Genomic DNA, 12,243 nt, shown 5'->3' with positions numbered 1-12,243 from the left:
ATCATTCCCCATCCAGTGTAGATTTAGTGGATTATTATTCTCCAGTAGGAAGAAGTGCTGCTTTTGTATGAGGAATAGTAATCCACTCACACTGGACTGTTGCTGTCCAGGACCGTGGCTGCCGTTGAGCTCAGTGTTTTTTTAGATCTGGTGTTAGTTCCCCAGACTCTCTATGCCGGGTTTTGAAACAGCACTTCGACCTTTCTTTTGGGAGATTAAATGGTCACACTTTATTTCATGCTTAAGTCCCTCGTTTCCTAATCATTTCCTTAAAACAAACTGTGATTTGGTCGTAATTATAGGGAAAACCGAGACAAAGTTCTGAGACTGTCTGTATTTTTAAATCCTGCCTACAGCTAGTCCGGGTCTTTTCCTCCCGCTAGTGTTATGAGAATATTAGGATTTGGGTGCACAGAGATGAACAGCTGGTGGTAGTAATTCTCCAGTCGACCATTGCAGAAGAAGAGGAAGCAACAAGATGAGGAAGTCATGAGAGCTCCAGTCAAAGCTCAAACCATGTGGAAAGAGTGATTTCAATATTTGTTTCCGATACTAATGTAGTAGAAGGCTCAAGTCCGTTGCTTCGTTAACGTCAGCATTTATTTGCCAAGTCTCTCCATTTTTGGCACTTTGCTTTTATTAGGTCACAGAAAACTTGACTTATGCTCATAAAAGAGTGGATTGAAGGTCCCTCAGCTTCTGCACAAACTTGTATCTTGTCTCAAACTGTTTGCTCATTCAAAAAGTTGTCAGTTCAAGAGATGAGTAAAAACATTAGTGTGGTTGTGCCCCAGTCTGGTCCGTAAGGTCTTTTGGATGTGAGTCAAGAATAGTAATGCGTCTCTTCTACAACGGAGAGCTGCTGCTGCCTCGCAGGACTCTTTCGTTACATATCGAAAGATTTTACAGCCAATAAGGGACATTTTAGAAGCAGCCCCAACACAAGTCCAGGATACGTCTCTTATCGCCATCTGTCTGCAATCTCTGTCTCAGCCTTCCATTAATCCATGTACGAACAGGCTGTTCACTGTAAAGAAAATAAATAAAGGAAACAGTGTTTGACAGTCCTGATCCGAGAGACGTTACGTCTCAGTGATTTTTACATGTAACTTGTCAGATTACATCTTGTTTGTGTTCCGTGCAGTGACGGCAGCTGATGAACAGCACACATTCATTATGGGCCAGCAGAAAACGGATGTGGTACTTTTAAAAGCAACCATGATGTCGCCAAACAAGAACATCGGACCAATCTGAAAAAAATCCCCAGATCACGTTTAACGAGACTGCCTACTGACTAGAAAGAATGGATGGCGGCCGCTGACAGCGCCATGAATTGCGCACATCACTTGCGACCGCTATCTCCCCCGTCTCAAGGTCCGATATCACGATATGTAAAGATATCACAGGGGACACGCGCCCGTAAAGTGTTGCAGCCGACTGCAATTTGCCCTTTTCTTTTGGCGTCCGATTGCAATTTTTCAGATGGCAAAGTATAGTTGATACTATACCAACATCAGGCGTGCAGGCGATGCATTCGTCAAAATTTCAGGCGAGGAATTTAAACGTGATCGAGAGAAACCCTATTTGGGATTTAATCTGGCGTGACCACTGGAATGTCAGGACATGACACTCCTCATAAATATGCTTCAGTTACCGCCAAACTCTCTGAAGATGCTAGTTATTTCATAGTCACCGCGTGAGGCTGTAAGCACTGATCTTTGTGAAGTGGACTGTTTTTGCAATGAGGATCATTTGCATTGATTGGGCCCAATTTGGTGCCACATGTGTGCGTACTATCTCATTTAGATATGTGCGAATAGCGCAGGAGCACCGAGACGCAGTTAGCGGTGCATTCCCACCCTAGCGGGGGATTTCGGAATCGAGCTAATTCTAATTTGTGCAGCGTTAGCGTCCGCAAAAGTCCACTCAGTCCTTTAGTGAATCGTGATATCGGGCCTCCGAAATTCCAACAATGGAACATAATAAGTAGCCTACATTGTATTTACTTCCTGGTAACAGTCGCACAGTGCAGAGCGTATCATTTTGTAGATGATAGATGCCAAAATGAACGTCGCACAGCTGTCAGCGATGATGCATACTGATGATGAAATCTCAATTTACTGATCATATAGCGTTCAATGCCAATAAAATGTTAATTCCTCCATTCTACGTTTTCTGCACATGGCAGTACGGCGTGTTTAAAGCAGCGCCAGTCAATGTGTTTGTATTGTGTAATGTGAATGGTGTCCCACAGAGAATTATCACCTGACTCGGCAGTTTGCCCCAGCTGAGTAGAGCGTTTTAGCAGCAGCTTTGCTCAGCACCAAACAGGCAGACGGATAAAATGAGCAGCCAGAGAGCCGGAGCTCAACACAGTGTCAACATGTGACATGATATTTATATACAACTGCCGAGGTCATCATTGAAAATGAGAATTGGTTCTCAATTGATTTTACCTGGTTAAATAAAGGTTAAAAAAAAAATTTAAAAAAAGGTATCACCTTTTATGGTCATACGGTGTCAGTTTAGTGTTTGCAGCTCGTTACGCTAACGCTAAGCGTCAAAAAGAATCAATTAATGACTGTGATCAGTTCTTAAAGTGGCAGATGTTTCTCTAACAGCCTCGTCTTCAGCTCTCCTGTTGTTTTTCATTTCCCTGTCTGCAGTAATATAATGCCAATTTTAGTTTGGATGTGCATCAATAACGTCCCCCTGGTTATTTTGAAGCGGCGCGCATGAGAGAAATTGAAATGGTCCTGCTTTGAGAGACGGCTGAACGTAATGAACAATAACTCTCTTAATGGGATTTGTACATCTGATTACACTTCGTGTTTTATTGTGATGCTGATTTACCAGCCGGCGATGAAATCGCAGACGGACAAGATCTCGCTATTCTCTGTAGCTATTTGCATTGTTTAGTAAAATCAGAATCTAACGAGCTTTCTCATGTGATTAGAAAAGATTTTCTGCTGTGATTTCACGGGGGAGGGTCTGCATAGGGAAGACCCAAAAACAGACACACACATATATATATATATACATACATACACAGGGAGATAAACTCGACTCTTTGCCAATATTGTTTCAACGGTGATGCTAATAGAGCAAAGTGAGGTGAGAATGTAATTGAAATTGAAAGAGAGAGACAAAGAGAAGAGATGAGTAATGATAGACGAAGAAAACACGGCAGAGAGAGAGACTGCCTTCATACAGTATCTGTCACTGTGTGTGTGTGTGTGTGTGTGTGTGTGTGTGTGTGTGTGTGTGTGTGTGTGTGTGTGTGTGTGTGTGTGTGTGTGTGTGTGCGAGTGTGTGTGTGTGCGAGTGCTGCCTCGGGAACAGTTGATGGATTTGCTGCTTGACTGCTCACACAGATTGGTGCCTGCTGTGATGGCAGCCTTGAACTGAAATTACATGCACACACACACACACACACACGCAAAAAGAGAACTACACGTAATTGCAATTTCTGCGTGTGTGCGCGCAAGCTGCATTTGTGTGTGTGTGTGTGTTCTTAAGTTGGGACGAGCGGGTGTGTTGCCTCTAGGAGGCCATTTCAAAGCACCGTGGAAGGATGGATGAACACGAGGCCGACCGAAGCACCGGAGAGGATTGAGGGAGACAATTGAACAGGTCCAAAAAAACGCTGTGTTTATGCGTTTAATAATAGCCGATTATTATATTTTGTGTCATTTTCATTGAATCAGTGACAGGGTGACTGGCTTCCCCAATAATTATCTTTTTTCTTCTTTTTTTTTTTAATCGGTTAAATGAGATACATCACAACCGAACAGACTGACAGTGAGAATTCCTCTTTACTTTAGAGTTTGATGGTTCGTCTGCTAATCGAGGCAGTTGGAGTAGATTAGAAATGATCTTGATGTCGTGTTCTGAAAAAAGTGGAGAGAATCCCCCCCCCCCCCCAAACAATGTTATCCAAAATACAAATACTAGCAGTAGCTGGAACTAACTAATCGATTAGTATTTGAAATGTAGGCAGGGAATCAATTATTTCATATAAAAGTGAGTGAGAGTGAGATTTATAAAAGTATACTTATTTCTAAAGAGAAATGATTGTCTTAATGTTGGTAATCTTGTGGGGATGTTGCATGGTGATATCTATTAGCTGAAATATTTACTTCAGTATTCTGAAGGTTTTCACGGAGAGGTCTGTTCATATATCATTCATAACCTGATTTATATAACATTTTATTTTATTCATAAATGTCAAAAATGTTATTTTCTTATAACTGTTGAGATATCCAACACTTTGAACCTGGCTAGTGAATTTGATGATCCTGAAAGAGGAAGCAAAGCAGCATCTGCATAAGGCTGAATCTTGTGTTCTGACTCTTTTTCCTTCTCAGTTCCTCCAGAGAGAGCTGGCAGCTGGTTCATTTCAAAATATCAAATAGCGAGGGAGTGTGCCTCGCTCTCTGGTCGCCCCGTTAATGTGAATCTTCATGTAACCCTGTCAGAAGTGACAGTGACCGTGAACGTGCTTCCTCGCCCTCTTGTGACAGTATGACATTCGTTGTTTTGTTCGTGTGACATGATTCAATTCCAGAGTCCTCTCACGTTATACATATGGATCCCGTGATGGTTTTGTCACAGGTTGATCTCGAAACATATCCTTTGATTTTCAAACAAGCACATAACTAACAGAAATGTCTTCCTTCCTTCCTTCCCTAGTGGAGCATCAGGGAGCAGCAGTGAATCAGAGAGCAGCTCAGAGTCGGACACAGACGAATCAGAGAGCAGCTCCAGTGACAGCGAGTATAACCAGACGTCCCGCACACACACTCCAGAGGTAGGATGCCAAGTGAACCTCCAGTTACATGGAAAGACAGGGTGGAAAACACGAGTTGATCAATTAAATCTACTAAGCTAATTAGTAGCTAATTATCATGATTTCTGTGTGTGTGTGTGTGTGTGTTAAAAAACACCTGTATAGCATTTTTATTCTTCCCGACTCACCACTAATAGCATCGCAGTGTGTCTGACTGTACATTAAACGGTCTCTTCACACAGTCTCTGGGTGGTCTTCTGAAAGTCATAAAACTCCCAACTGCAGAGAGCTGAATTGTAATATTATTTATCACTTTATTTTTAATGGCTCGACGCTGCCAGGTTTCAGGAGCCTCTGCACTCAAACCCACTGAGAGAGAGAGAGAGAGAGAGAGAGAGAGAGAGAGAGAGAGAGAGAGAGAGAGAGAGAGAGAGAGACATGCAGATGAAGCTAACTCATGAAGTAGCATGTAACACATATGCAGCATTATGTTAAAACAATTCACAACTCTGATCTTGAATGAATAGAGCTACTTTCAGATCTCACTAAAAGAAGTTCTCTTTTCTGTCTGGAAAACAAACGAACACTTTAATGATTTATTATTTTAAAGACAAAATCATATCTGTAATTTCCGTTAAGTATATTCTTACTTGTGAAATCTTTCTGTTTTCTCCCCCTGTAGCCTGAGCCCCCCTCTGCCAACAAGTGGCAGCTGGACAGCTGGTTGAATAAGGTCCAAGCTCAAACCAAACCCCAGGTTCCCCCTCAGCCAGAACATGGCACAGGTTGGTATGGACAGTAATGTCTACTGTGTGAAACAGCAGCTATGGTATACAGTAGAACAAATAATAATCTGGTTTGATCTGGAATACTTAAACTGGTTCAATGGTGCCCTGCCCAGGCTCCATCCCCCAGGGTCCGGGGACTTTCTCTCCCAGGAGTGAAGCACCAGGAGTGGGAACGGCCGCCAAGACCAAGCCCTGCGTGTCCAGCAGCACCCCGGTTCCAGCTGCCCAAACGGTGGAACACAAGGATACGAGGGGAGCGTTCTGGTAGGAGGGGATTTTTAAAACATCTGTTGAAAGAACGAATGAATGAATTACACACTAACAGAGGGATGAACAAACTGACAAAAATGTCTCTCTAACCGTAAAAGACAAACCAATTCTTGCCTCCCGCAGCCCGGGCAGAGAGAAGGCCAAGGCTAAGCTCAGCCAGAAGGCCTCAGGGGAGGGCCAGAGGTCGAAGATGAGGATGTCACCGGGCCTGTTGTCAGGGCCGGAGGTCGCGACCCAGAGGAGGATCACCACCGGGAAGAAGCAGCCCAGACGGACGGAGAGGTCGAACAGTGTGGAGGATGGTCAGAGCCAGACGTGGAGCAGAACAAACCAGCACAGGTGAGGAAGAGCACTGCGCTCATACGGCGGCCATTGCAGATAATAACACCGCCTCGACCCGAGCCGTCACCACGTTGAGAGGCAATAGAAATGCTCCCAATCTCGTATTCAGCACCTTTAAGGCAACACTGTCGCTTAGCATGGAGCGCTCACAGGGGCTCGAGGGGATCACTGAGCTTCCTTGCAGCCAGCCTCTGAACACTGTCATCCTCACATCTGTTGGGAAAAATGCTCAGATTGAGTAGATGCCGTGCCCAATTGGCTGCTCCGCTTGATGTGAGGCTAATTGGAAGAAAAACACAGACTTCCCAGCTTCGTTCCTTTCTTCTTTTCTCCCTCCACCACTTCTTCGCTTCCCCTTTTCCGTTTTTAGGCGTTCCACATCCAAACAACTTTGGCTGGGCGCATGCTGTTTTCAATTATTTCATGCTGTCTGATATATTTATTTCATTTGAACACACATTCCCCCCCCTGCAGCTGGCTACGGCGAGCATCATCGTCTACTGTTTGTCAGTGTAATACTGCACGACGGTAGCAGTGCCTTGCTCAAGGGTGACTCTTAATAGGGTTTGCTTTCTCCTGTTTGTTTTTTTCCCCCCCTGCAGCCCTGCGGCTAGGGAGAAGGACCTGTTGCCTCCCCCCTCCCTGGAGCTTCAGAACCCCCCGAGGCCACGAAGCAAACCCCCCAGTGGGAAAACAGCCCCCAGGAAAGAACCTCGCAGTGCTACCAACTCAAACAGCAGCTCAGTTACTCCACCAGCAGCGCTACAGCAAACCCCCGCGCCAATACCTGCTGTCAGTGTAAACCAGGTTTGTTTCTGAGTGGCGGGAGACACATGTGAGTGTGAGTTTATGGGGCACGTAGACATTTTCTCCATATTTCTTCTCAGTGATGGTATTAATTGTTGCTCGTAATAATACTAATCCCTCAAAGTTAATCCAGTAATTATTTATGACTGGCAGAAAGCTAATCCAACAATCCCCTTTTCAGTCAAATGACTTTCCCAAGGAAAGAAGAACAAGACACAAGCACCTTGGGACGTTTACCCTCCACTTCTCAACTTCTTGGAATATGTAAAGAAACGCACATGTAACTCTGTCCGCGTGTCCCGTAATGGTCACTTCATCCTTATTGTCTCTGGACAATTTGTCCGAGCCATAAAATTCTACAGGATAAAAACGGTATTATCACATGACCATTATGGCTCAACGCTGACTGGTTTTATCGAAATATGGAAAGCGAGAGAGGGAGTCAAAGAGATGGAGCTAAATCGTCGGCCATCGTCTCCGCCGATAATGAGTGAACACTGTGTGGTTTTATGAAGATTGGGTAGTTTCAAGGAGAACGAATGGAAGAGAAAGAAACAGAAGAAAACCACTTATAGTAAACTGGCTTTATGTAACAAAGGCACAGATAGAGCCGGACAAGAATGAAGATTATGTAACAATTAGAGCAGGAAAATGGCCACAGAAGATGGAAATATCCCTCATCTTCACTTTACTTTTACTGAAAAAGAAATGTGGAGTTTTTATGCCTCCGATGGCGACAGCCGCAGCCGGAGGTATCGCGTTGTTGGGTTGCCTGTCAGTCCTTCGGTCCCATTCTCGTGAACGGGTTTATCTTGGACTCAAGGATGAACTGGTTGCCAAAGGTCACTGTGACCTAACTCAAGTAATACATAACACAAATGTCACGGTATGACATTTTGGAGGGACACGGATGTAAACTGAAACTTGTCTGGTTGGTGGAGGCTGTAATTCTACTTCTGAGTAAAATAAATGTAATGATATCAAATCAGAACCAAACCGTCAACATCTCAAACTGTCGTTGTCATTCATAAAATGCTCCAGGTGATATTGTTAGCAGTGTGTAAATGGCGGTTGACAGAGATGAACATTCGCAGTCAACTTTAGAAGAACAGAAGAAGTGAGCCAGCTCTCCACAGTCTCTGGAGTTGATTTTAGGATGTGCCATGTTTTGATCTTTCGTGACCTTTATGCCAGCGGAGTCTCACATCGTGTCGTTTGTTTGCTTTGAAAGACAAATTTACTCCGAGACAAATTGTCAGACGGCCGTCCGTAATACTGAAACAATGGAAACCTCGTTTCCACAGAAGCGACTAACAAACGGAGGCTCATGTAAGAGGCTGAGGAAGTGACCAGAGAGTGACATGTCTGACCCTGACGTCTGCCGACCCGTCAGCAGCAGGCTGAGGTTCAGTCGGCCTGACAACCATTCACAGCTCCAAACTCATCCTCTCACTGCACACAATCCATTCAACGTCCACTTATCAGCTAGTTGTGTTTGTTTTTCTTTCTTTTTATGGAATAATTGGTTTCAAGACAACAAAATTAAGAACACAATAATAATTCCACTTATCCCACTGCAAAGCTTTACCTCCACTACTGAGGTATATTATTATAGAATAAGAAATTACACTAAATCCTCTGAACCCCAAGCAGTTTCGGGGCGTTTTGTTTTTTACTGCAATATTTAGGTCCTGCACCACCATGGCTAGAAGTAGAGAGTCAAACATGTCTTTAGTGCAGTGTAATACAGTTATAATGCCATAAATGATATAAAAACACAAGTTGAATTTCTTTGATTAGGTATTTTTTTTAAATAGAAAACAATATCTAACATTTTTCCACGTTACCAATATTGGAAAAAGAAAAGATTTGAGGCTCCACACGAGTCAGTGATGGCTCCCCAGTTGCACCGAGGAGCGCAGAATTTAACGTTTATTTTGGGCGATAATTTAAATGAAACATGTAGAATGAAGTGTTTTTGGTGAAATATCCAAATTTTAAGCTTTGGTTCGGTTGCTCTCTCTGACGGAAGCATTCGTCGTGCATGACGTGTTCAAGGACACTTGGAAAGCTGAATATTCGACGACAATGCAGTTTTTTACAGCTTTTGGCTACGATAGAGATTGTATAAAGAATTTAAATTTTTGCGTTCAGAGGGTCAACGGCTGTCAATCTACATCATTCTGTCATAGTTGATTCTACATCATTTACATAGAGAGAGGTGCATGACATTATCTGATGTCGACGACATTATAGGAAGTAGTCTACACTTGTACTGTATTATCTGCTTAACCAAAGCCTGGTGCATCTTACCCCTCTGTGCAATAGAACGCCATTGTTTAAAACAAGAGGCCACAAGCATGGGCACCGTAGTTCATTTAAAAATATACTCTGCTATTCAATAAAGCACCAAATATGTATTAATCCGCAGCCGAAAATAGTCCCCAACAAATCCACTATTTCCTCCTGTTTGAGTAATCTTTGCTGAACTCTACAATGCTCAGCTGTTTCAGGCAATTAGGAAATTGTGGTGTGTTTGTTCAAATGTTCGTCCTCAGTAGGAACCAACGGTCTTGGTTTTGGAGGATGGACTAACACTGTTGGTTTTGGTATTTCAATAGGGTTTGATTTGATTACCTCCAGATTTGTCCTTCAAAGCAGAGCGTCCCAAACTTTGGAGGCCTGAGGCACCTTACAAATTCAGCAAAACCCCTTATTATTGTTGTCATGATATTATTATGATATAAATCGTTCTTTAAATTGGGAGGAAGGGAGAGAGAGACACACAGCAGAGAGAAAGAGAGCAAGTCTGTTACAGCTAAAGATGATAAGATACTTTCTATTTACAAATACTTTGTACCCAAATAACATTACATACTGTCTGAAAATACACAACATCCAAAAATCCACCAATATATTGCATCAGAATCCACAACTCTGTGTTGAACCACAATGTTTGCGTGACATTTGGACAGCTACATTTATATTGACATCGTGAACTTAGTCCGTTGGTGGTGTGATGCAACAGGCTCACCGTCGGGGCTTCATGAGGAAGGGGATGCTGCTGCAGTGACGCTGTCGGGGCTTTGAAGTCTGGCTGAATAGACTCAGCACCCAACGCGTTCCTGTGCTCGGTCTTTAAGGCCACAAGCTTCACAGAGACACGCTGTGGCAAACGCTATCAGACACGCGTCGCCTTCGATGCAGAGCTCTGGGTATTCTTCAGCCACACGCAACCAACCAGTCAAAGGGCCTTCTGTAGAAATGGGTTTCAAAGAGCTATCAAAGGATAGATCGTCAGGGTCGTTCTGCTGCTTGGAGGCGAGACCCTCAATTACATCCTCGGGATGGTTGGCAAAAGAGATTCTGTATCCAGCTGTGCTGGTCGCTGAGGCCAGGGGAGAAGTCCTCTTTAAAGGCTGGAGGTGTGCTGTCACAGCAGCAAACGGAGGCGGAGAGAACAAGAGAAAGAGTATTGATATTCCTGATATAACTGTGTCACTCCAATGGCTGCAATTCTACACTTTGAGTGTTTGCGGTGCTTAAAGGTCACTGACATCACTCGGCAATGTGTTGCAGCTTTTAGAAAAGGCATCTTTCTCTCGGGACGGGACTCGTACGCCTGAAAGCCGTAGGACTGTTGGAAATGCAGCAATCAGGGCTGAACACCATCAGTGAGGAGAAACCTTCAGCGGACACCTACCTGTGATAAAGTTATTTCTTTTTTAAAATCTGCGGTTACACGCAGGAAAATAATTCAAAATGAGAGACGCAAAAACGCATCCGCATGTGTCACCAGACTGCCTGTGCTCAGTCGTGTGACTGGTACGAAATTAGACAGTCAGACATGTTTCATTTCACTTCTCAGATTAGTAGAACAAGCGTATCATATATATATTTATAGCGTGACTGATTCTTTGAAACGCTTTGGCTGATATCATATCAGCAAGATTTATTTTCATTGCGATAGCAAAAGGTTAAGAAAACAAAAGCCAGTTCTGTTAATCACGGTGGAGGGTGTAGAGTGATTCAAAGTTTGTGTTTTTGTGTGCACTCTCCTGATCAGCAGCCACAGTGATTCTCATAGGTCAGTGCATATGAATATGAATCATTAGTCGTGTTTTTAAGTCATCCCAGAGCTCACTCCCTTTTTGTCCCTTTCCGCCTTTTCAAACAGGACAAGAAGAAACACAGAGGTCCGAGCACCAAGATCACACCCAAGTCCCGCGAATTCATCGAGACGGACTCGTCCTCCTCGTCCTCCGAATGCCACTCGGATTCGGAGGAAGCCCTCAAGATCCCCGCGCTGCCGCCTCAGACGACTCGCTTGGCCATCAACACGCAGACCCTGTCCAACACGCACGCGCCTCCTCTACCCCCATGCCTCGGGTCCGCGGGGAGCCTGGGGGCATTCGGAGGGAAGGGCCTCCGAGTCAAAGACGGTGGCAGTGTGACCACTAACGGTAGCAGCAGCAGCAGTAACGGTAGCATCAGTGGTGGTGCCAACGGCAGCAGTAACGCCCAAAGCATTAGCAACATAACTGGTTCATTTGGCACTTCTGTTCCTGAACCCGGAGGGTTAGGAGGTCAGCGCAAAGACCCAGTGTCCATGTCGCCGCCTCCCAACGTGGGATACGAGGTGCCTCCGTCCCCCTTGAGGGAATACCAAGAGATCCAGAGTTTATGGGTGAAAATCGAGCTGAGTTTGCTCAGCAGGGTGCCTGGCCAGGGTTTGGGGGAAAGATCCAGAGCGGGACTGGCCGAAAGGGATGGGAGCGAGGGGAGGGACAGGGAGAGACAGGGGGAGAGGATAGGGGCGCCCGAGAGGGAGAGACAGAAGCAGGCCGAGAGAGAGTGGCCGGGGCTGAGGGAGAAGCAGAAGCCACCTAAAGGGGAGAAGCAGGAGGAAGAAAACGAGCGGCTGGGGCAGGACAGAGAGAGGCAAGGTGACAGAGACAGATTAACGGAGAGAGAGAGGCAGACGGACAGAGAGGAGAGAGACCGATCGGTGCTCGGGGAGAGGGATCGGACGGCGGGGAGGGACAGAGAGAAGGCGTGCCAGGGTCCGGGGGTCCAGGACAACCCCCCTGTGCAAGAGCAGAGTAATCCCAGGCTGGCAGGGAGGACGGAGAGCAAACACAGGAGGCAGGCCGCTGGAAACATGGCGGTCCCAGCAGAGAAACACACCAACAAGAGCAAGAGGAAACACAAGGTGTTGTGGCGTCGGATTCTCCCTGTTTAAATCCC

At 45.0% G+C, this 12,243-nt stretch overlaps 1 protein-coding gene across 1 annotated transcript in view; it reads left to right on the top strand.

Moving 5' to 3' along the window:
• The window catches only part of aff2 (AF4/FMR2 family, member 2), a 136,652-nt gene that overhangs the window by 104,379 nt on the left and 20,030 nt on the right, over window positions 1-12,243 (top strand). Inside the window, exons 11-16 of the mRNA XM_076103917.1 lie at window positions 4,693-4,810; window positions 5,472-5,574; window positions 5,691-5,841; window positions 5,971-6,186; window positions 6,792-6,996; window positions 11,174-12,208. Of these exons, the coding sequence (XP_075960032.1) occupies window positions 4,693-4,810; window positions 5,472-5,574; window positions 5,691-5,841; window positions 5,971-6,186; window positions 6,792-6,996; window positions 11,174-12,208 (1,828 nt within the window). The remainder of the gene's footprint in view (window positions 1-4,692; window positions 4,811-5,471; window positions 5,575-5,690; window positions 5,842-5,970; window positions 6,187-6,791; window positions 6,997-11,173; window positions 12,209-12,243) is intronic.

Source organism: Anarhichas minor, unplaced genomic scaffold (genome assembly GCF_050575085.1).
Source record: "Anarhichas minor isolate MPS153535 unplaced genomic scaffold, ASM5057508v1 ptg000028l, whole genome shotgun sequence".
NCBI classification, from domain to species: domain Eukaryota; kingdom Metazoa; phylum Chordata; class Actinopteri; order Perciformes; family Anarhichadidae; genus Anarhichas; species Anarhichas minor.
The sequence above is the reverse complement of the archived record's forward strand: the minus strand, read 5'-3'. Positions and strand labels throughout refer to the sequence as shown.